This window comes from Rhopalosiphum maidis, chromosome 4 (assembly GCF_003676215.2).
Source record: "Rhopalosiphum maidis isolate BTI-1 chromosome 4, ASM367621v3, whole genome shotgun sequence".
NCBI lineage: Eukaryota > Metazoa > Arthropoda > Insecta > Hemiptera > Aphididae > Rhopalosiphum > Rhopalosiphum maidis.
In genome coordinates this window covers 27,332,656-27,359,584 of record NC_040880.1, presented here as the reverse complement: position 1 = coordinate 27,359,584, position 26,929 = coordinate 27,332,656, and the positions used below count along the sequence as shown (strand labels likewise).

At 26.0% G+C, this 26,929-nt stretch overlaps 2 protein-coding genes across 3 annotated transcripts; one reads left to right on the top strand and one right to left on the bottom strand.

Moving 5' to 3' along the window:
* The first annotated feature begins 99 nt into the window (after nt 1-99).
* On the top strand, nt 100-5,827 carry LOC113560282 (very long-chain specific acyl-CoA dehydrogenase, mitochondrial). The gene is made up of 8 exons (XM_026966050.1): nt 100-179; nt 1,503-1,704; nt 1,772-1,990; nt 3,820-3,941; nt 4,006-4,576; nt 4,644-5,000; nt 5,059-5,271; nt 5,351-5,827. Exons 1-8 carry the CDS (start codon nt 100-102, stop codon nt 5,486-5,488), a joined length of 1,902 nt encoding a protein of 633 aa, XP_026821851.1. The 3' UTR covers nt 5,489-5,827.
* Nucleotides 5,828-11,817: 5,990 nt separating this feature from the next.
* On the bottom strand, nt 11,818-25,671 carry LOC113549605 (androgen-dependent TFPI-regulating protein-like). 2 transcript variants are annotated; one of them, XM_026950989.1, is made up of 5 exons: nt 25,124-25,671; nt 19,936-20,076; nt 16,099-16,316; nt 13,246-13,414; nt 11,818-12,021 (listed from the first exon to the last, which is right to left on the bottom strand). In XM_026950989.1, exons 1-5 carry the CDS (start codon nt 25,295-25,297, stop codon nt 12,001-12,003), a joined length of 723 nt encoding a protein of 240 aa, XP_026806790.1. In that variant the 5' UTR covers nt 25,298-25,671; the 3' UTR covers nt 11,818-12,000. The 2 variants fall into 2 exon arrangements, with proteins under 2 accessions (XP_026806790.1, XP_026806789.1); XM_026950988.1 differs by lacking the exon at nt 11,818-12,021 and having other exon boundaries at nt 13,002-13,414; nt 25,124-25,297.
* Between the last annotated feature and the right edge of the window lie 1,258 nt (nt 25,672-26,929).

Below are 26,929 nucleotides of genomic sequence, written 5' to 3'. Positions count from 1 at the left end.
ACAGACGTTTCCTTGTTATAGCTCGCTCGTGTTGGATAGTGGTTGCTCTTAAATACCTTTTTATTTTCGTTAATTTTTTCCCCAATCATCAATTTAAAAATGTTCAAAGTATGCAATAAATTAAACCGTAACCAATTAAAAACACTAGAAGAATATAGAACCTTTCAGAAATCTAGAAGGTAAGTCATTTTTTTATTCTACAATTTTATTGATATTTGTTGCACAACTATATGTAAAATGTATCTGTAGACTGTGCGGATTAGAATGCAGCTAGCATATTAACAATTATTTATAAAAATAGAAAACCTGAATTGGGTAAATAAACAGATATATAATATTGATGCTCTTTATTATGCATTTTTAATTTAATTTATTTTGTTTAATTGTAAATCGTTCTAACAATTATAATAATATAATAGTACTATTTATTATACATGAAAAAATTGATTTATCTCTATGCATATTGAGTTTATTTAATTTTTATGACTAAAGAAAAATAATTTTAATAAAATAGAATAACCAAATACCTAGGTATAATTAAAATTAATTTAAAGCAATTTTATGACTTGCTGCTATTATATAAAAAATATTTACTTTTTATTTTTTTAATACTTATAACAATTTTGGAATATTAAATAATGAGTAAATATAATATTTTTAAGAAGCTTATTAAAAAAAAAAGAAAAATAATTATCTCACTTAATGACGTAACATTGTCCTTTGTACTCAATCTCATACATTGTTAATGATTAATTTGGCTTTGATGCATCTACTTTCAATATAAATAGAACAATGTCAATTTAATAATATTGACATAAGAATCAGGAAGTGAATTAAAATTATTATTTTATTTATAAAAATTATGTTGTTAGGACCTACATAATTAAACCAAGATATTTGAATATTTTAAGATTTATCAATTCATCATTAATATTATAAATTTAATTAAATTTTAATTGTTGAGATTTAAAATTTATTATCTGATACATTTTATTATATTTTGGACTTAAGTACTTAGGCTACACAGAGGCTTTGTTATTTTTTTAATATATATTCTTTTTATTACTTGATGAAAAGTTGAACATAGTTACTGACAATTTTCATATAATTTTGTTACTAAATCAAAATTCTATGAAACAACTGATAAAAAATATATTAACTAAAGAGTGGGTACCTATGTGATAACCTTTTGTTAACTATTATGCCATATAATTTAAAAACATCAATTAAACTGTTTGGTATTGTTTTACCTATATATAATTATTTAATTATTAAAATTGTTTATATTTACAATTGAATAATTGAACAATATTGTAAAAGGATGAAAACAACTTTGAGCTCAAGTAAAATAAATTTAAATTTCTTTTTATTTATATTTTTATTATTGTTATGGTAGACTGCATATTTTCTCGTCAACCACACATTAGGGGATAACCCAATTTTGAATAGTACCTACTTGGATGTTTACTTTTAGTTAATTTATTATTAAAATGTTCAAACAGATTGTTGTCAACAACTACTCCACATTCTGCAGAAAAATCCTCAGATTCAAAAAAAGATGTTAAACAATCAAAATCTTTCACCATGAACTTGTTTCGTGGTCAGCTACAAACTTCACAAGTTTTTCCATACCCTAATGTATTAAATGATGAACAAACTGAAACGTTAACAAGTCTAGTAGATCCTGTGACAAAGTTTTTCAAAGTATTAAGCAAATTAAAATTTTAAAAATTTGTAATAATTTATATTTATTGATTTTATTTTTTTTCAGGAAGTTAATAATCCACTCAAGAATGATGAGATAGAAACGGTAGAACCTAACACTCTTGAAGGATTATGGGATATGGGTGCTTTTTCTTTACAAGTACCTCAAGACTTAGGCGGTTTGGGTCTCAGCAACACTCAATATGCTAGAATGGTAGAAATTGTTGGTGCTCATGATTTAGCTGTGGGTATTGTTTTGGGAGCACATCAGTCCATTGGATTTAAAGTAAGTATTATTTGCAACATATTATATTATATTTGATATGGTTTATAAATCAATGATAAAATAATACAATAACTTGATGGATGCTATCTAGTTGGGATAGATTCTCAAATTCTGAAAATTCTTAAACATCTATAGAAATTTAAAGATATTTGAATAGTTCAAAATACAGTATACTAAATTATGCATATATTATATTATGTAAACACACATAACATTCATTAATATTTTAAAAAAACTAGAGGAAATATAAAGTAACATTTTAGTTATATAATCAACTTCTATATGTATATTGTATAATGTATATTTTAGGCATCTATATTTGCACTTTCTTTTGGACATAGTTTTTACAGTTTACAATTTCCATTTCATTCTACATAGACAATTGATTTCTTTAATATTTTTATTTACTAACCATTTAAATAAATAATATTATGTTTAACTGATCCACTATCCAGTGTATTTACTATATAACTTTAGCTGTATGGCATGTATGTTAGATACTTTTTCAATAGTAGAACTAGGTTGTTCGAGGTCAGCAGATAAATGTTTTTTTTTTTTAATTTACATTTTTCTTATGATAACTAATAAACATACACACATACATAGCTATCTAACAATACATAATATGATAATAATGTTGTGTTCTACAATTTTGTGGTAAAAGTGGAAATTATAAAATAATTTTTATTATTATAATAGTTTTAGACAAAAAAGTGATATTAAATATCAAGTTTTTTATATTTTTTAAATGATGGTATATAATAGTAGAAAAAAAGTAATTAGTTGTATTGAAAGAGTGGGAGATTAAAGACTCATGACAAAAATGTGTAAGATAATTTAAATTGTGAGGTTGTAAACACATTAAAAACTAAAGTTAATACAAATATGGAAATCTTTTACTAATTTATAAATATGTTTTGTATGTGTTATAACAAAATAATTGAGTTATTTTGCTGTGTATATAAAAATAATTGACTTAATACTTTGGTATGGCATGTTTAGCATGACTTAAAATCTAAAAAAAATAATCTATATAAATTCTTTAGATCAACATTTTAAATTGTTTTACATAATTGTAATTATAATAAAAAGTTTATAACGTACAAATAAATTTTCTTACATGATAAATTTATTTTACAATATATTCTAGAAAAAATCTTTATAAATTCTTTCATTCAACTTCAAGATTTTTCACAATGATCATATTGTTTGTTTACTTTTTGATTTCTAATAAACCATATGAACTGAAAGTGTCAATAATATTACTTTGAAGTTAGAAGTTAGAGATGTGTACATAGTATATACCTAGTAAAAATATGTTAGTGATTTCAGTTGAGTAGAAATGGTTTTATTTGATATAGGTATTTGCTTTCTTATATTTTTCTACAGTTATTTTGCTATATTTGTTTATAAACTTCAAAGATATTCTAAAAATGATTTTTAATGTTTTGGTTTTATTTAATATTCAATCTTAAAAAATGTATTGCACTGTTGAACACTTGTAAAATAGTATGGCATAAAAAAAGAACAAATTTATGTTAACTTTTCTATTATTATAAATGATCTGTAATAATTAAATCATATAATATTTTGAGAATTCTCCAATCATTATTTGTATTTGTATATTTACTCTCTTTGTATATTAATTAACTGTTTGCAATTACTATATTGTTTTTTGAGTGTTTCCCGTTTTTATGTAGAAAATAAAATATAATATTATTAAATAAAAATCAGTTCATAATATTTTCAAAAAAAAAATTATCTCTTAAATTACAACATCAAATATTTATCTACTTGAATAATAAAATTATGGTTTTTAATTATAACAGGGAATATTGCTATTTGGAACACCTGAACAAAAAGCTAAGTATCTACCTAGAGTATCCAATAAAGAATTTGCTGCATTTTGTCTGACTGAACCGTCATCTGGTAGTGATGCTGGTTCTATCAAGTATGTTTTTTCAAGAAATTATATTATCTTAATAATATGATATTTTATAATGTTTTAATTTTAGAACTCGAGCAGTTTTATCTCCTGATGGCAAACATTTTATTCTAAATGGAAATAAAATATGGATTAGTAATGGAGGAATGGCAGAGATAATGACAGTATTTGCACAAACTCCAGTGAAAGATGAGAAGACTGGTAAAACAGTTGATAAGGTGACTGCTTTTATTGTGGAACGAGCATTTGGGGGTGTATCAAACAGTCCACCAGAGAAGAAAATGGGTATCAAAGCTTCGAACACAGCAGAAGTGACTTATGAAGATGTCAAGGTACCAATTGAAAATGTTTTGGGTGGTGTCGGTCAAGGTTTTAAAGTTGCTATGAACATATTGAACAATGGACGATTTGGAATGGCTGCTGCTTTGTCTGGTACTATGAGATCAGTGACTGCCAAAGCCGTAGAACATGCTACCACCAGAGTACAGTTTGGTAAACGTTTGGACTCATTTGGGAGCATACAAGAGAAACTAGCTCGCATGGCTATGCTGCATTATGTGACAGAGAGTATGGCTTATATGATATCTGGAAACATGGATTCTGGGTCTGTTGACTATCATTTAGAAGCAGCAATATCTAAGGTATAGAAAAAATATTTATTTTAAGAAATACAAGACTGATAAATAAAGTTATATAATTTGTCAATAGTGCTTTGCATCCGAATCCGCTTGGTATGTGTGTGATGAAGCTATACAGATACTAGGTGGAATGGGCTACATGAAAGGTACAGGCTTGGAAAAAGTTATGCGTGACTTAAGAATTTTCAGAATATTTGAAGGTACTAATGATATATTAAGGCTCTTTGTGGCCTTAACTGGTATCCAGTTTGCGGGCAGTCATCTTAAAGAATTGCAAAAAGCGTTCAAAAATCCAACTGCAAATTTAGGATTAATTCTTGAAGAAGTCACTAAACGAGCTCTCTCCTCAGTTGGATTTAGTTCTGCTCCGTCTTTATCACACTTAGTGCACCCAAAATTATCAGATGCTGCTAACCTTGCTGGCCAAGTAAGTAAATGCTTTGAGATTTCTTGATCAATATAATTGATTTTATTGTTATTTTTAGAGTGTTGGTCTTTTTGGTCCAGCAGTAGAATCACTTTTAATCAAATATGGAAAAGGTATTATTGATGAACAGTTCCTTTTAAATAGATTAGCTCAAGCAGCTATTGATACATACACTATGACTGTGGTACTTTCTCGTGCAACAAGAGCACTCAACTTGGGTCTGCCTACAGCTGACTACGAAGCACTTCTGACCCAAGTCTACTGTTCTGAAGTATGTCTCCTAGACATTTTATGTATAATATGCATTATGCACGTACATATTTTATTTATAATTTATTTTTTATTTTTAGGCGAGTGACAGAGTAGCTAGCAATTTATTGCAACTAAAGTCTGGCAAGAACTTGGATAACTTTTCAAAAATGAGTAATATTGCTGAACAAATGTGTGAAAGTGGTGGGTTAGTTCAACCCAATCCTCTAAATTTGTAAACTGTTTAAAATGGAGTATTATATTCCGTAATTAATTTATATAAACATTGAGTCGCTTAAGTTAGGGTAAGGTGGTTATTTTTGTATATTTCTTGTATCTGAGTAATAGAAATGAATTAAACTTGAGCTTGTGTACAATTTGTTTTATTAATTCTAAACTATATCTTCATTTATAAAAAATACTAAAATCTGACTTGATAAAATTTTAAAATTTGTTAATAAATTATCATTGTTTGTCTTTTTTAATTTATGTGATTTGATTTTTTTTTTTGTTAAGTATTTTATATTTTATATTGTGTGTATTGTAACTTGTTTAATAAATGAATATTGTCAGTCTGGTTTGAAATAATTGATTTAAATAATTAATTTTGTTTATAATTATGTTTTGTAATTGCATATAATATATATATATATTTATTTATTTATGTAGTAGTTACTGTATTATAAAAATAATTTATAGTGTTGATACTTGGTAATTGTATGTACTAAACCCTATATGTTTTATTTAAACTTATGATTATTTTATATAATTTAATTTGTTCAAATTTATGATCTAAAGCAGATTATTTTAATGAGAACATTGATAATCAAATATTGAACAATCAGCAGTTAAACTGTTCATTTATTTTTTCAAATTTATTAGAGCTCTAGAACAAAACCTAAAAATGAATGTAATGTAAAAAGAAGGTATTGGCAGTCATATAATTCACAACTTACATTTAAGTACAACCCATATTAAACATGCCACTATATGTTAATTATACAACATTTTTTGTTTACTTCTAAACCAATAGTGGAGACTTGTTTCCTAAATATTTTATATCATTTTATATTTTTTTTTAACCTAGATTGTTCCTATCGTCACATATTTTATGTATTTACACATATAGAGTGATTTATCTTGAATGATCTCCTACACGTGTTCATTCATTGATTTGTTCAAATTTTGATTTTTGAAGTTGTGAAAAGTTTACTTAAAAACCATGTTTTCAAATAAGTACTTTTGTTAATTGTTATAGAACTAAAAAAGTTTCCTGTGTGGGCGCAAACATTGCAAATTTTTATGTTCTATTGTTTTTCAATGATAACAATATTTTTTGCTGTTTGTTGAGCATATGATTTACTTTTACATGTTAATGTTGCTAAATTGAAATTTGAACAAGCAGTTTCTGAGTTAATACACTTTAAAGGAGCATATTCCATCACGATTAAACATAAAATAAATATTTATATAATATTCAGTCTAGTAAATAGTAGGTATTTGACTCTAGTTCACAATCTAGGAATTTTCATAACCTATTATCATGTACCTACTATTTCCTTAGTATCTAAAGAATAATGCACCATGGTTTTAGGCCACACAAATCGACCATGACAAATTCTGTTGCATTCATTTCTTACCTATTTATCAAAAGTTACCGAGCACAGAAGTTAGGAGGTGATCCGGTGATGTCATCGTAACAGATTTCAAAAATCATTTGACACAAGGAGTATGGACCATAGTTTTCTAATAATGGTGCTCAAGTCTTTAGGTATTGGAAATCCCCTTCTTTCCTGGTTGTACAACACTGGCAGACAACGATTTGTAAAAATAAAAAAATGCTATCTCTGACCTATCAGTGATACCACCCGGTGTCTCTCAAGGAAGTCACCTTAGTCCCCCCTTCAGGCTTCATTTATTCTATTTGTGAACTCAGTTTAGTAAGTGGATTGCAAAGGTTAAATTTCTTCTCTTTACACTTTGCAGACGACATAAAAGTTTTCTTTAAAATGTACATCCCCAGTGGCGTGTTTAGGGGGTGGGCCTGGTAGGCAAGTGCCCATCCACAATTTTATATAAGTACTAGACTAGTATAAGTCCGATGCTCAATGAAAAATGAAAATATGATTTACAGTTAGAAAGAAAATTGTTTTGATTAGGTTAGGTATATTTCAATAAAAATGTAAGATTTAATATTTGAAGAGTTTATGTTTTAATAAAAGGTAAGCTACCATTTATTATAAAAATATTAAAATTAGTCGTTTAGAATAAAAATACTAAAACTTAAATAGATAAAATTATAATATGAGGAGGGGGTAAAACCATTCTGAACTTATCTTTTGTGGCCCATCCACAAAAAAAGTTCTGGACACCCCACTGTACAACCCTAATCAATGTCTTATTTTACAATCTGAACGCGAAATTTTTGCAAGCTGAAAACACGGTACCCAGGTATTGGTTTTAGCTTTAATAAATAATATAAACAAATATCATATTATGGCTTTTTCAAGACAGGAACAGCGGTCTCCTATTCACCATAACTACCTACCTATTATTTTTATTTTAGCACCATATTCTTGACCGTGTTTTCCGTTATAAGAATCTCCGGTACCTATTCACTACACTCATTTATCATTAAACTTCGAGCATTGCATAAATGCACGGCAGATAAAGCTCTAAGATACTTGGCATTTATTAAACGCAATACCATACAATTTTCCTCTGCTCGTAGTTTCAGTACCTACTACCTATAGCTACGTTAAATTAACGGAATACGGAGCGGTTGTGTGGGACATCCTTACTTGGCTATAGATATGTACTGATACGAGCCATGGCTCTAACGTAGAAATTCTTATATAAAATACTATAATAGTTGGTGACACATATTCTGCTTGACAAATTAATAATACAAACACGTGAAGGCCAGAACGTTATCGACAGAACAATGTGTACTATTTAATTTAAAGGATGATCACACGTCGCTCAAATCCGTAGAAAAGTCGAAACTCATAAGACGGATATCAATGTCAGCGACGTGAATCACTATAGCTTATAATTTGCTATTAAAAATACAATTATTTTTAATATTTAAAATTTTAGACTCGAAAGTCTTAAAAAAATTAAATAATTACTTATAAAATTCGTTTTTCTACGTCATTGGACTATTTAAAATGCTGAGGTCTGAGGTTACATCATTATTATAGTTAATACTTACTTTTAGCATTTTTATTTTATAGTACCTATATTGTAATTGTATAATGTACCTTATTATGCACCTATAATATATACTGTCGTAACTGTATAGACGGAATAGACGGACAGACGATTGTTAACATATAATAATACAATATATATTTAGCATAAGGATATAATATGTATCATAATCTATGTTTCAGCCTTTTAGTCACTAATATAGTAATATATAGGACATAGGTAGAGGCCAAGAAGCAAATTTTGCCGAGGAAACACAATATACTCGTATATTATAATATTAATATGTCTTTTAAACGCCATCACGTTGCCATGTGTGCGAAGAGAGTCTCGTTACTTGCAGCTATCAGCAGGAGTGCGAGTGTATGTGTAACAGGCGAATGACTATCTCAAGGGTTACAATAATGTGTAAAGTATTATAAAAATAAAATGTTTGTTTTAATGTAATTTATGTGTTTCCGAGCATATAAAATGTGTATGTGTTATACTTTGCCTTGCGAATTTTAACGTTCAACCTTTAATTATTGAATTAGGCTATACAAACCATGCATATGAGTCGTTAAGGTCTTAAAAAGAACGAGCATAGAGCGATAAACGTAACTACACCATCGTACTTCAGTAAAAGTTAACGCTTGTGGCCAAATTTAATTTTGTGCATGGGTCATAAACTTAGAATGTACTAGGGCAAGACGTTACAGGTTTTAATGCGTATTATATACCTAATAATTACTTATAATCTAGATACTCAATATATAATACGAGTGATAACCCTATACTGGTTATACTATATTATTATGTACCTTCATACATATGACATGTGGATGTGTATAATGTACCTATATATAGCGCTATAGTATAATACATAGTGTATAATATTACATGTAGATACATATAATATTTATAAGGCTTTTGATTAAGTGGTATATAATGATTAATGATTCTATACTATACACACATGTAGTTTTCACTTGTCAGCATAGCAATTCGTTTTTCAAATTATATTAAACGGAAGTCATAAAAATACGAAACTGTTGCATATTGCTATTGACAGTTATATTGTATAATATTATTTGTTTAGCATTTAAGCAATAACTTGACATCAATTCAAAAGAACAATATAAATAGGTATTATAATATAATATAAATATCATGATCCTCAATTATCGACGTTTTCCAACCGAATAATAGATCGTCGTACGCAAAATAAACGAGCACCTATATTATATTACATTAATATACCTATCAATAGCTTAATATCTAATACATAATAATTAATAATAAATATAAATTGGCAAATTCAAAATATATTTGGTATTTATGATATATTGATATATAATAATTATTTATTAAGCACTACTAGTGCATTTTTGCAATTATTTGTATATTAGATAGGTACATGCATACTGCATTGCCACATTGTATTTAGACCATATTATGTAGGTACCTAATACCTACGTTTCCATAATAAATACATGTATATTTTTTGTAGTGAAAAAATTATATTTAAAAATGTATATCTTACATTTATGATTTATTTACAACGTATCTAAGGCTCTATAATAATCGGCAGAAGACTCATATCTGACCTTTTATGTCATATCATGTGATTTTAATTTATACTCATGATAAAGAACACTAACTAGTCAATCGTCACTTTCAATGCCATGCAAGTGCACTTTCTATATGCGTGTAATGTAATTTATCATGATGAAGATATCGCACCCACATATTATGTTTTGACTCTATCTATGTAACGCACAACATATCAATATTTAAATTTAGTAGTTCCAGTTTTATTAGCTTAAAAAATATTAAAGTTAATAAATCTATAATAAAACTTAATGGTACGAACGAACATTATTTGTGTTCTATCGTTGACTTTTTACAATATTGTAATAAATTATGATACTATGTAGAATATAAAAATGTAATAATGTTCATAACTTGTTTAAAAATGAAAATGTTGTAAAAATCCAACGAGAGAACACAGATAATGTTCATACCTTTAACTTTGATAATAAATCACTACAATTAAAAACACAAAACTAGAATACAATAATAATATTGTAGATAATATTGACTGCTACGAACTACATTGTCGCATATGGCCATAACAGACGTATATTAGGTAGGTAATATTGTAGTATAAGCACTATTAGATGCCTAAATTGGACATCGTAATTAATCGGAATATTAAGCTGTAGAAAATCATCATTAAAAATTATTAATTTTCAGATTACTTTATGATATAATACTACTAATAAATACATAATATAATAATAAAAATACATATAGTACTGATTCTGAATCGTCATGTATTAATAGTATATAGATATCAGTTTCAAGTTTGTTTATATTTATTTAAATAAACTCTTAATTGTTGAGTTCGATTTCTATTAAATTAATGAGTTTTAAATAAGTGTTCAGCTATATAGATATAAAGATAAATATAGGTCAATTGAAAGTATTAATCTAATTTTTAATTGCAGGCAAAAAAAATATTCACTGATAAATAATAATACGTTTTACTAATTGATCTCTATCTACTAATGTAAACGTTACTAAACTAAATAAAATTGATATATGAAAAATATTTTTTATTAGCCATAAAGTAATAAATATAATATAATAGGTAAATAATATCAATATTTTTGCATAATATGGTACTTTGTACTTTCATTCATCTAATTTTCTATCTGAAATTTAGGTCGTAGATACATAAGAGTAAGCAAAAAACAAAAATATTGTCTTTCCTCGTTTCAATAAACATATACATTATTATCATTGTATTATAATATTAGCCACTATTAGATTGTTGTTTTATCATTAAGATCGTTAAATATGCTTATTAAAATACCGTTGAAACAATAATAGGCGTTTTATTAATTGTAGTTGATAAATGATAAATCAGATTGTCCTCTCATATATACTTTATAAAGATATTATTATACAAACTTTAAAATTAAAATTTGTAATCAATTGAAAATGACTTATTGACAACACCGGAACGTTCAATTAACAACATAGGTTAGATAGGTTAGGTATACTATACTGAGCGAGGTTACAAACTGCGTATTAATTGTGAGGTATGACTAATAAAGGTAATAATAATAATTATGAATTATGAATTTGAATTTGTCTAGTATGTTGCTCAGTAACAATTATATAAATAAATAATAAAGATAATTAATTTATATATTACACAACCAATAACAACAATTTATTATGAGTTAGTATATAAATTATAATTGGTACAAGATAATTATGCTATAGAGTATAGATCATATCTAACAAGTTAAAATTATTTTGGAACAATGTTAATATGTAATATACAATTTGTTAAATATATAAATATGAGTGCATTACAAAATCAGTCAAACCAAAACATTAAATTAAATGCATGCATTTATAAGCAAATTAAGCGTTGATAAGAATATGTACAACGGTGAAATGGTATTGTTATATAAGTATATAACTTTATTATATTATAAATGTAATGTGTTTTTGATCAACGACAATGAGTTTGTATAGTTAAATCATATTATTGTCGTTTTTCTTGAACCTGTGAACAGATGTAACATCCAAGTATGTTAGAATATTGAATTAAAACGTTCTGGTAAAATCTAATAATATTGTCTTTGACCAATGGAGTACATTTTAATATAACTAATTGGCGTATAATATATGATACAAAGGTGAGCGTTAATTAGTAAAAAAGCTATTTTTCAAACTTTTTAATTCGATTAGTTAGTTATTTTATTTTTATTTTAAACCTGATAACTTACCTAGATTAGTTGTTCATTCTAATAAATAATATTTGTTCAATTAGTTTGAAAAAATATGTATACATTAAATGGAAATCATGTTTATAATAATCTAAAATTGTAGTTAAAATAAAAAAAAAGTTCTTTTAATCATGTCGTAGAAAATATTTTAAATAAAGGAAAAATAATCAATACATTTTGAGTTAATAATTTAGTATACTTAAATACGAACAAGAAATTTGCTTAAACCATTACAATATGCAATAAGAGAAGCAAGTAGTTAGGTTACCGCTTAATAAAATGTTTATAATTATTGAAAAAAATTCATAGTTGCACGTATATTAAAGTACTTTTCTAAATGATAGTAAAATAAATATTAATTTAATATTTTAAAATTTAAAATTTTTTTTTTATAACTTTTAACTTAGAAGTTGTAACGTTTTAAAAGTTAAGTAAACTAACTCTAGCTATTTTTTTTTATTAACATGCCCACCTTTGATGTGATGTATATGATGAACGTGATAAATATAATGTTCATAAATTAAAGGTAAAATTAACAGAAAAATCATAGAATTGAAATGTAATACAGTAATATTATTTTATATCCAATATATATATATATATATATATTATACACACATACACACGTGCGCACATAAGCACACAAGCGCGCGTACACACACACACACACACACACACATACACATACACACACACAAATAATAAAAATATTAATACTAAAAAGACAATAGCAATAAAGTAGGTAATAAAAATAAAATATTTCACACGTCCATACAATATAATAATCACATTATCTTATACAATTTCGTCTTAAGATCCATTGTTGTACAGTCTTGAATCGAAAGATAAACTTTTTTTATCGAATATCCGTCATCAAAAAAACAATCATAGTAATAATTATAAATTACAATAATAATGATAATAATAATAATAATAATAATAATAATCAGTATTGAGAGAGCTTTTCAACTTCTTGTCTAAGGATCGTACTGGTTTTGTACCTTTTGAGGTTGATAGCCCCAGACAAATTTGTTGAAATATTCGCCAACTATGTATAAGACAGATGTGTACACAAATGTGCCCAGGAAGAAAAGGCATCTCAATGGCAGGTTCAGCTGAGTAAGAATCGGATATACCCACATATGGCATTGACTATACACAATATGAATCCTGTAAATTATACAAAAAAGTCTTTTTAATTTATAGGTGTAAACTAAACTTTAAAATATAATAGTAAATGAGTAATTTACTATATTTTCTTAGTCCTTATACAAATAATAATAACTAACTACTAGAGTCTAGATTACTTGTACATTATTTATAAGACTATAACTATTGCAAGCTATATAAATATTATAATATTTATATAATTATATGACTTAATGGATAAAATTATGCAAAATATTTCTAATAAAATACGAGTACTTTACATTATACAATATAACTTAACTGTGCTAACCATAATTTATTTTGTATTTCAATGATTTTAAAGTAAGAGTTTAATTTATTAAACGTAAATACTAAATCCATATCTTATATTTATTTGTAAATTTATAAGTAATATTTAAACTATATAAACGCAAAATAGTGAATTTTTCACATTTTATGAGTCATGAATTGTGATAAATGTAATAGGAAAAAAAATATGAACATGACTTTATTAAAATTTGAAATATTTTGTTAACAAGTACCGCATACTATTTATAGTTTGAAAAACTCTATATGTAATTGCGAGGCAATACACAGGTTAACTTAATAGTTAAAGGGTTAATACCCGTTTATTATACATAAATAAATAAATAGCTTTCTAATATTGACCCTGTTTAAAACTACAAAAAAAAGAAATGTTGTAATCTTATATCTATGTAGTATTATGTAATATATTTTATAAATTATATTCATTTATAGGTAACGGTAAAAGGTTATCTCTAGGTACTTAATTTATGTCATTTCGTGTGAGAATGTTTAACCTTAAAAGTTTTTATAAATTAATGAAATAAAAAATTGGACATTGGTTTTACACTCTTACAGGGCATAGACGAAAATATCAAGGAACTAAGAAGGACTAATCATGTTCTAAAAGTTGTATAATCTAACTCCTCCCCCACCCACAAAAAAAACTGAAGATTTTACATATTTACAATATCTTTTAAGACATATTTTGATGCCGGATAAGTATCATAAGAGTTCAATGTAGACCTAAGCTTTAGCCTCCAAAAATTGTAAATACTATTTGCATCTATGCTTACAAGAATTGCAACACTAACTTTAAAGTTAAAATATTGATTTATTAATTGTTTCTAAGTACCTATCTAATACTACAATATAGGTGGAAATAGAGGCACCGCTTGAAATACTCGTACGTCGTTCAGTATTGTAAAAATATAATTATGGTTAGTGTTAAAAAATTATTTAGTTTTTTTTTAAATTTAATATCTAGGTATTTAAATTTTAAAAATTTACAAATTATTTTGAATTTAAAACGTCATTTCATTTTTAATTTAAATATCTAAGATATGAAATATGAAAATGTAAAACAATACCCCTTCAAATTCTAAAAATTCTAATTGATAAGAGTTTTAAGTTAAAATTGTTCATCTCTTCTTTGCTCAAAATTGTTTTTTCATATATCTACAACGATTTATTGGATTTATTATATTCAAACCCATATAGCGGATTCAAGCTCTCTGAGTTTTATAATGTATTTCTTTATTATGACAGTCGGTTGCTGTTCATAAAGTACTTCAAAGAAAATAAAGAAATTTTTTTATTCAAAATACTTAGCAATATTATCATAGAATTATTCTATAAACATAGTACCCCTCCCCCACCAATTTCGCCATTACACTACACACATTGAGTTTTAAAGTATGTATTTTTAAAATACAATTTTAAAAGGTAATTATATGAATATTTTTAGGTCATGTAAAATCGTTAGTAATAATTCACAATATCAACTTGTTACATCAATGTTAATATTATAGATAAATGAAATATTTATTAGTTGTATTTGTTATCATTCGTTCATATTTCTTGTTTTTTAAATTATAAAATAAATAAACATAAGGTAACAAAAATATAGAAAAAATAACCAGATAACTGGTAAAAAAAAAAAAACTGGTAATACCATTTAGCGTATGCAATAATCACTAAAGCATGGATTTTTATATATTAAAAAACTGAAGTATGAAAATATTTATGTTGTTATTTTCACAAAATATACATTAAAAAATATGTTAATTATTTAACAAAATGTTTTTATTCAACATTATAGTTTAACATTTATAATAAAAATGAAAAGTACCAGTTAAAAATTGGATTAACGAACTATAGAGTAACAGATTATATAATTGATATGGCGATATCAAAGATCGCTTAACTATTTTTCTTATATTATATTACGACGTTCTCTATTACAATTTACGACAGACTCACAGATTGAACATAGGTATTCTTATAGAATCGTGATTATTATCAATATCAAAATACGAAATACTTAACAAAATATTAAAATACTTATTCGTACAACATTTAAGAAAATGTATTCAAAATATGTGAAAATATCATGTTATAAATAATAATGAATACGTTTTATTTTACTTAGAGTATTGAAACGTGCTAATTTTTAATCTGAGTTAATAAATTATGCTGTATTTATACACAATTCAACGCCCTAGTAGTTAAAAATTATGAAATATTTAATACAAATTATGAATTATTTACATTTTTATAGTAGATTATGATTCATAAAATTAATTTGTAATTTCTACCTAACTCTATCTAAGTTATAACAAGTAAATTGAATTTTGCATATTTTACCAGTAGGTAATCTTAATAAAAATTATTGTACTTACCATATTAAATAAGATAACTGCAGACAGATATGTGTAGTCATTCCGAAAATACGGGATGGATATGGTCGGTAAGCGGTGACCATTTCTAAGCAGGTGAATACGAATACGAATGTGTGCATTGTGTGGTTCAGCCAAATTGGGAAATATAAGTCTATATCTTTAGGCATCACCAAACTACGGTCGATAAACCACAAGCTCCAAAAGGTCGTAGACACAAACTGAAATAATTTTAATAATTTTTAATTAGGCTAAATTGTTTTTCTATTATAAATAACATACAGACATAATACAGTGGGATTCATAACAAAATTACAGTATATTGAAAAAAATAATTAAAAAAAAATAAAAATATTTATATTTATACCAATTTATTTCGAAAAATTCGATACTGTATTGATTATAACATATAAAATTATATATTAATAACAATATAATAGGACTATAGTTAATTATAAATATAATATAATATTATTATATGCGATGTTCTTTTGTAAAAATTGGTCTAAATAACAACCATGTTAATAAAAATATTACAAAAATATTAACTACTTAAAGGAATAGAAATAAATATAATTATATTTAAAAATGGAGGAGGCTGGGTTCAGAATTGTTTTTCGTATACAATGATTTAGCATTGAATTCAAAATATAGCGCATAATCTATTACAATGACTTTAGACAATTACTACTTAACGACAACACTCGAAATTAATCGGCTGTATATTGTATAGTACCTATAATAATACAATAGAATTCTTCTAAGTTTCTGACTTCCCATTTTTTTTTAACTTTATGAAATGAGTTCAACGTTCAGCTTTAGATATTAGGATATACCTGCCATTTGGCGTATTATACATTTACACTGTGAATGTTCTTAGCGGAAACAAAGTTTACAATCAGGAATAATTTTATTTTACTAAAGTATATTGTTTTATTATATGTCTAAATAGTATTAATAAAAAATAATTATAAACATTTAGAATGCAATAAATATTGAAGTAATTTAAAATTGGAATTGTTTCAAGTTTGAACTTTCTTTTTCGAAATTAATATATATATATATAATTAAATCTAATATGGAAAATAATAAATAGCTTAGTAATATTTAAATTCTTAATATTCATAGTTCTTAGAATCGAATAAATATTGAAATTTGATAAAATAATGTTTCTAGGTTTTTTTTTAAAAGATTTATGTATGTAAACATCACTGGCAATTGGCAAAAGCACAAAATAAAATACTGAGTATAGTTTGTTTGATTTTATCCTCGATTTATTTTTAAACATATGTATATACACGATATAAATAACTTTTCAATGCTTCGCAACTTAGGTTTCAAACATTACGACAAATTTAGTGAAGCCAATTTTACATCTATTTATTTTTGAAATGTATGTTTCAACAATATGTCACACTTGGGATATTTGCCAAATACTGTGACAATAATAAGGAAGAAAACACTTCCAAAAATTATTATTTATAATCATAAAACTCAAAACTTTAACATGTATAGATGTAAGATGTAACAGCTTTATTAAAAACCAAATGTTTTATTTATGGATACATTTTGTATAAGTAATTATTATTTAAAAAATTGTGACCAATAACCGACAAAGAATAAATTAATAAATACTTTATTAATCATATCAAGATTCAATTTTCATAGTTTAAATTTAGACATTTAGTATATAAACATATGTAAAAATTTTCAAGTCCTTATAACTATGACTATTAGCGGAACTATAACTTTAATAAGTATAAAACATTTTAGTATAATTTTAGTTAGACGTTATATTAACCGTATAGGACAGTAGACGAAACTCAGATAAATTAAAAACACAATTTATGATTGGCCGATTCCAAACAATAGAGAAAAAATTTGAATTAATTTTCTCCGAATCGGTAATACGAAGTAAACATACAAGTTTCTAATGGCCTGAAAACAGGAACCTCCCCAATGTATAACTAGAAAACCTGTGGTATTAATCTAATAGTTAAACACAACAATAATAATGCTATAAATATATCAACAGTAAACATCTAAAATACGATCAATTTCTTAAGAACTGATCTTTATAATAATATTTTTACAAAACATAGTTTTAAGTAAAAAAGTAATAATATAAATTATAATTGTACCTAATTGGCTATTTAATCATCATTAAAAAAAAGATACAACATTTAATAATATTCAAAATCTAAAACTTCAATAGTATTTTATGTAACCACCATATGATTGTAAACCCTTTCCATCATTATTGAATATTCTAAAACTAATAGAGTAATAACCTTTAACATTGATTTTTTAAATTCAATAAAAAAAATACAATACATGCATAACTATAATATATTCTTTGCATATCTGACTAATTAATATTAAATTAGTTATTTGAAAATTTGTATGAAGTATGATGATAACCAAGGTAAAGCGATATTTTCTTATTTTTCTTTATATTATTTCGAAGGACATATAAAAATGATTAATAAACCATAATTAATAAATAATAACCACAGTCCATAACCCAAATAGTCATGAATTCACTAACAAATATTAAATATTTTTACTTAAGATAGTAATTTATATTATATATGTCATGGTTCAATGTCGAGGATTTTTACTTTTTTATTCTTTTATTTTTTACATGTGAATGCTCTGTATTAATTTTTCTTTACTTATTCCTAGGCTCTTAATTAATTATATTTAATGCTTCAATCTATATTTTAGTAGATTCAAAGTAATAAGAACTTTAATACTATACTATCGAATTATGACGTATTATGATGTATATTATTTGACGACGTAAAATTAATAATATTTATTTAAACGCATTTTGTTGTATTAGTCCATACAATTATAGGTCATTGTAAGCTATATAAATGATAAAAAAAAAATACTTTGTAATATACGTCATACTATGAAGTGAATACCTTCATACTTCATCAATTAAAGTTTAAATCATAAATACAAAATACAATAACTATACTCATTGGGCAGGTTACTGTAATTTGAATTCAGCAATAAATCATTGCTTACAAAAAACGATGCTAAACGGAGATTATCTACCAGCTTATATATTTTTAAGGATCTTTTATTATTTATTTTGCTATTAATGATTATTTTTTTGATTAGTTATACACTTTTACATCTATACAGTAAAGTTGAATTAATTTTTTTCAAAAACAAATCGGTTCTTCTGTGTACGAGTAAATAATATGTAGAATCGGCGCGTTTTCTCATTGAACAGAATATGATATTACTTAATAATACTCGTATTTTGTCAATCGACGTACCATGGACAGGTAAGTTAATGGTATAAATAATAAATTAAAAAGAGCTAAATATTTTCGAAATTATATATTAGTTGTTTTTCGTGATGTCAAAAATTTAATTCAAACGCGTATTAAAAAAAATTGTGCTAATGTATTTTTAAATCACTGCAAGTAAAGCTTATTATATAATGGACATTGTTATAGTTTTATAATAATTGGTCAGTTTTTATACATTAATGGTAAATCATATAAACAAATTTTTTATGGTTTAAAATAAACTTTCTAAATAGAACGTACATATATAATATAATCTGAGGGATGATAAATAAGAAGAATCTGCAATGATTTCCATTACGGGAAGATAAAATAAATATCAATGTATAAGTTATAATTAGTATTAACAACATTCATATTTGAATGGCATATTGGCATGTATTTATTGTCGATATGTATATTATGTACTCCTTATCCCAAAATATATTAATAATATTTAAATTATTGATTATTATCTATACAACTTAACACTAAAAATATTAAAATTATGATTAGATTTAATAGTTTTACTTACCATACTTAATGGAAAAGCAACGCTGGCGAAGAAAAAGCTTTTTACTTGAACTAAGGTTTCCAAGATCGATGATTTAGAAGGGAAAATCAACGGGAAAACATCCACGATCAAAGCATATAGGAAAAACAATGCTTGAAAACACTATACAAATAAAATAAATACAAATTAATGCAAAGTAATTAAATTAAACATATTTTGTTTATATCATAATAAAAAAATCGTAATAAGTAATTAACAATTAAGACATATAAAACATAATTGTAAAAAATATATATTTATCAAATTTCTGATATTTAATAAGATTTTTAGATTTTTAGATAAGCAATTTTTATATTTAATGCTTTCAAATGAAAGAGTGCTTAAAAATTTCACTTATAGGACTAGTATAAATTGGAAACTAAGTCTAGGTGGTATATTTAAAATCATTTTTCAATTTTATTAATAATTTATCTAATCTACTGCTAAGTGTGGTTATTACTGAGCTTTACTCCAGTAACGTAGCTTAGTTTTTACTTTGAACCAATTTAAAAGATTATATTCAATATTAATAGTAGTATTAAAGCTAAGTTCTGGGCTATTGTTATTTATTAGTTATAACTTTTCCTATGAATTAACCAACTAAAGTAAATGTATTTTTAATTCAAGGTTTTAAAACCGTGTGAAACTAGAATACAATTATACGATATTATAAACAAAATAGTACATATACGATTGATTTGTCGGAGGTTACGAAAAAATGCATATACTATGTATCTATAAAATTGGTATTCTTTATTATTAGGTACTTATGTTTTATGTACACGTTTATTTAGTATTATACTAAGTAGCTATATGCAGTATTGCAGTATGACGTATTCATACATACGATATTTGTACTGATTACATACAATTTACAAACTATTTTGCTCTATGATGAATAAAAAACACGATTATACTGTAACGAAACAAATTACTTTAACACAGCAATATACGAAGAATTTATATATATATATATATAAATATGTTTATTATATGTACAGTATATCATATACGGCTATACAGTATAACATATATTTATATTTTTTTCGAATGTTATTTTGTAATTCCATTATTTCATTATTTTAACTGTTTTTTTTTTTTTTTTTTTTGTTAACGCACAAGCACCTATAGCGTGCGTGTGTTAATAAGTACACTGCAATTATACTATATTTAACAAAAAAAAAAAATTCGTTAACTTTTCAATAACAATTTAATAAACACCGTGGACATTTGGAATCAATCTTTAAACATAATTTAATCACCAAATAACAATCATTATTTTAATTCTAATACAGACACGCTGCAAAAACCACAACATCGATTAATGATACTAATATATATAATATATATACTTATATTTTTACACTGTCGTCTACTCGTCTGTTATCAAAATTTGAAAAATATATATAATATTTTAGCTAAGTTAGTTTGTGTTTTATAATAATATACTATTATATTGTCTGTGAATCGTGAGTGTGTCCTTGGACATTCTTAAATTCGTAATATAATAATTTGCCATTCATTCGCCTACTCGAAATGTATATATTTAAACATAGACAGTTGTAATGACTGATAAAATACTATTGAATTAGGATGAATAGAATATAATTTACCTCAACCACTACATTTTATTCATTATGATTTATTAAAAATTATGTAATAATATACGCATGAATAATAGGTAAGTAGGTAGATTGTATTATGAAAAATAATGAATTTGAGACATATTTATAAAATACAGAAGTATAGCTAAATAAATTAATAAATAAAGATAAAATTGTATGTAATATTTTTTTTTATCAAACACATTGCACTAGTCAATGTTAAACTTGATACATAACAAAGCGACATATATAAATTAGTAAGGTTAGTTTGAAAATGATATACGACTATACGAGTGTAGTCTTATATTTAAAAGTAGTGAAAATGCTTCATTATTTTTATCTTTAACATTCCTATATTTCTAAATAGAATAATTTTATAATTCCAGATCGATTTTAATGATTTTTCAATTATGTTATTATAAGGAGGTTACTGTACCTATAATAATTTTCAAGTAGGGTTACCGTATGGTAAGTAAAGCTACTGCATATTTGCATGTGTAAATAGATTTCGTTTAATTAGTAGTCATAATAATTGAAATAGATTAAGTATATACAAACCTACATGTGATAGTATAATGAAACAAGTAACAACTGACAACATGGTATATTAAAGTGTTTATATTCGAAAAGTTATACGTACCTAAGCAGTATGTAGATCGAGTATAATAGTACCAACTATTATTGCATTATATTTATCTGTGGGTCATGAATATTTATAAAATTATAGTATCTATTAGTTTTTTACTCAAATATATTCTGTAACAATTTATTTTAAAAAAATAATCAAATAATACACCAAACTTATAAGTCTGATTCTCGTGATCGAAATCAATTCTTGGTGAATCGAGATTAGAAGAATAATGTATGTATTGTATATATGAGTAACATATTATTACTTTCACTACATAGTCGTCTTACTCGTTTTTGCGTTATGGCAGTTGTTATGATTATAAAATAAAACTATTACGTATACGAAGACTGAAAATTAAAAGTATGTTTTTAAAAAGTAAAATCACCATTTAAGTTATAATTATAACCTAAATTCAACCTAAACAAATGTTTAATAGTTGCTTTTAAATTTTAATTACCTACTTAACAATTTATCAAAACAAAGACCAAAAAATAAAATAAAATAATAATAACCATAACATAAATAATAAATATACTAATATACATATTACATGTTATAATCGAACAAAAATTATAGGACTTTTAGTAATAGTGTAACAATTTAAGTATAACTTGATTAAATAAGTTTATCAAAGAAATTTTTAAGAAGAGTATACTTTATATGTCTTTTGTCTACTTATAGTTTTCGAAAATATGTTGATTTCTGATAACCTGTTACTTATTAAGTTTAAGTGCATACCCGACAAACAATAAAACCTTAAATATTACTATAACTAAAATTATTTATATATTTAACTAATATAATACAGTTATACACATACACATAATTTGCGTACATAAACTTGGCTTCAAATTATTAAATGAAGGGTTTGTTGCAAAATATAATAATATAAACTGTCGAGTCAGTTTGAACACCGTATAATGTTGAACAATTTACATATCGTAAGTCATGTTGGACCTTGAAATAGATTATTATAAACCGTAAAATTATTGAAGTCTACTGATTGATTTTCTCACGTGTGGTACATTTGAAACTTATAAACTTATAATTAACGATTTTACATTGTTAACTTATGTAATGAAGCTTGAAATTTTAAATGGGTATAGTATTTACTGTTCATATAATTTCCCTTAATAGTGACCACAACATATTACGGTTCATGATCACGTATCACCACTAATAACTGTATGTGATTGATTAATTTTCAATCTAAAATAAACATAAGCATGCAATATGCATATGTACATATAATAAAGATTTTTGAAACAGATAGTTCGCTTTTACCTCAGATTTTACACATTTCTTCTCCCTTATTACTTTTTAAGTTTTTGCAATATTCCACCAAATAGTGAGAAATTCGAAAATTTAGGTATACATTATGGGAAAAATTGCTAATTTATAAAGGCGCTCAGATGCTTTATGAAAATTTTAAGTTTTTAATATATTATACAGTTCAAAAATTTGATTTAAGTAATACATTTTAAAACGAGTATCAATGTGATTTAAAATCCGTCGATTTTATAATCGACGTGTATATCCAATAATTGTTAAATCATATTAGACTAATGTTTGAATCAAACATACTTTTAAATTACATTAAGCTAACAAACAATGATTTTTCAAAAATATTTACTTAAATAAACAAATTAAACATTTATCGATTAAAAGCCAAGATTTCTGATCTGTATACATGGGATTATTTTAAAAGCATAAAATTTGTGAGATTTTATAAACTAGAGTCCTATATTAATTAGGAAGCGGCTTTTATAAATTATTTGAAATTTCCGAGTTTCTCGAATATAGATGGAGATTATATGAAATATTAATGATTTTTAGTACCTATGTATAGGTATATTCTCGAGGGTATTTTTTTTACCTGAAAAAACTTACCACTTACACTTTTAACAGTGAGATAAAATTCAGTGTTAAAATATTATTTATGCGACTAAACATAATAGTATTAACTTTTGAGTCAAGATAATTCTCATTTAGATCTAAGCCCTAAGACAATTTCCTATTATTAATATTTCAACTTTTTTTTTATTTATATCTGTACGAGTGTCTGTATATCCGTTGATTAAAACAATTAAAATGCAATTAGAAATTTCTGGTTTAACTTAATTTAAAAATCAAAATAATTAAATTTAGAATTGCTTAAAACAAAAAAATATTGTTTTGAATATATACAATATTTACTTGCATTTTTCGTGGTCAAATGGAAACGAATCCGAAATTTATGGTCGAGGGTACCTCTACAGTATATACATTTATATATATATATTAATAAAAACTCACATACACACAAATACCTAAAACTTAAATTAATTTCCTAAATTTCTATTATTAACTCCAAAAGGGTCGATGGAGAGGAATTTGGCAAGGATCTCGGATTCCAGTAAAAATTTCTACCACATTTTATAAATATCTGTTATTATTTCCTTAATCAACCCTATCGCACTATTACATAGTGTTTACTATTAACGTTAATAAATAAATCGTAATCTCGACTCCTGTAAAGATAAGTCATTTAAGGGGGAGGAGGGTTGAAGTGTATGTATTCACACTATTTTGTTTTGTACTATAAAATAGCAAATGACAAAAGACAAAATATAAAATAAGTAAGCACAATATTAGATATGCCTGAAAATAATTTTATAATTATCTGCAAACACGTAAGATCCAACAATTGAAGAACTTAAATGACGCACCAACCCTTATTGTTCAATAATAAATTCGAATTTAAGACAAACGAAACAGTTTCAAAAATTTCTAGTTGAAAAATGAAATGTAGGTACCTACACATAAATGTTTCACACACGATATTTATGACGTTTATGTGCAACAAAAGTGCAAAACATGATGCGTGTGAAAACGGCAAAGGCATTATACATTTATATAAAAGTATAGTTTATCATTATAAATTCGATTTACTTACTCCGTCCAAAAACGTGAGGTATTTGAATTTACCGCCGAACGCGTCGTCGATGGGATTCACGTGCGTGGGTATGTTGACGTAAACGTAATTATAGTAGACGGAGAAGACGAACGTGATAGTGCCGAGCACGTGCACGGCGACATTGGCGATCGTTAGATACGACGTCAGACTCATGACGGCTATCCGTGTTTATCGGGTGTATGGAAAAAAATTGGTGGAGTCGGGTCTAAAGCGTAGTGTATATTATGGATATGATATGCGATTTAATAATATCGTTTGGCCGTAGACGTCGATAATATTATACGGTTACGAGCAGAACGGAATTCACGCCCGTGCACAGCACGCAAAGTCAACGGGCAAGTATGTGATTATTTGGGCCACAAAATCGGAATAATGTACACGAAAATACGATGTACGATCGAGGGAGTATCGCGGCACGGGATAGGAACGAAACGATCGCACCCAACGAACGGACGAATGATCACTAAACAGTAAACACTAAACTGCAAAATGACCGTCGCAACTCGCAACCGCCTTCAAATAACAGTCGTTGGCGAGCGTGCGTCGCGCTGCGCGCGCTCGTGTTTATGTCATGTGTGTGCGTGTGTATGTGTGTGTGTGTGTGTGTGTGTGTGTGTGTGTGTGTGTGTGTATATATGTGTATGTCATGTGTCGCTCGCGCGCGCGCGTGTGTGTGTGTGTGTGTGTGTGTGTCTGCCGTCACAATCGTCTCTGGCGCCGTAATGGTCGGGTGCGAGCGAGAGGCCGCGCACGCGCGCTGCGGGCGGAAGGACACCTCCCGGAGTCCCGTCCGTCTGTCGCCAATCATCTCTTTACGTCCGTTGTAATAATAACATTATTATCGTGTAGGGAATATAATGGAAATTATAAGTTGAATATTTTAATGTATTAATAAATGTAATGTGGCCAATTAATATTGTATAAATTAAATGCTGAAAAATTACCATTTAATAATTACTACTAATTTTGTGTATTGTAATATTATTATTATTATATTACGTATGATGGCAGTGTACTGTGATACACTTAGACGGTATACCATAGACTTCTCCAAAATCATGCCATTGTTATTGATAATGATAAATAATAACTATGATTATAAACCTTTAAAATTCTGTCAAGTTTTGTTGGTGAGCCTTTCTTCTATAAAGAGTAGCATTTTACTAAGACATCAACCCTGCATATCAGCATCCGCATGTTGTCTAAGTTGTACAGTTGTACAAAGTAGCAAGTCTGAGTTTAGCAAAACCAACTTTTGTATTATTATTTATTAAGTATTAACTTTTAAAGGTAAGAACATTATCTATTTGTAACTTTGTAAGTTGGTTTGCGTGATATTTTAATTAATTAAGGTATAAGTAGGTTATTGGTAAGTATGTACGATATTACCATAATTTTGAAATGCTTATAACACGCTTATTAAAAATTAAAATATCATAGAAAACCAACTTTGCAAGTAATTTTCTAATCATTAAGTTAATTAACAGATCAGTTAACTCTAATGTTATAGCTAACAACACAAAATTGGTTCTGTTGATTGCAAATTAACTATGTTGAACGTTTATAAGTTTGAGACAACACAGGGCAGTGGCGCAACTATACCGGTTGCGAGTGTTGGATCACTGGGACCCATATAAACGGACATAACAAGTGGCCCCCGTCCAAACAATAGTTTGTTTTAGTATTGCATTAAAATGTTTACAAAAATCAAAATATTTTTATAACTGAAAAAAAATTACGAAATACGTAAGTCCAATATATATTATTTAATAATAATAAAGTACA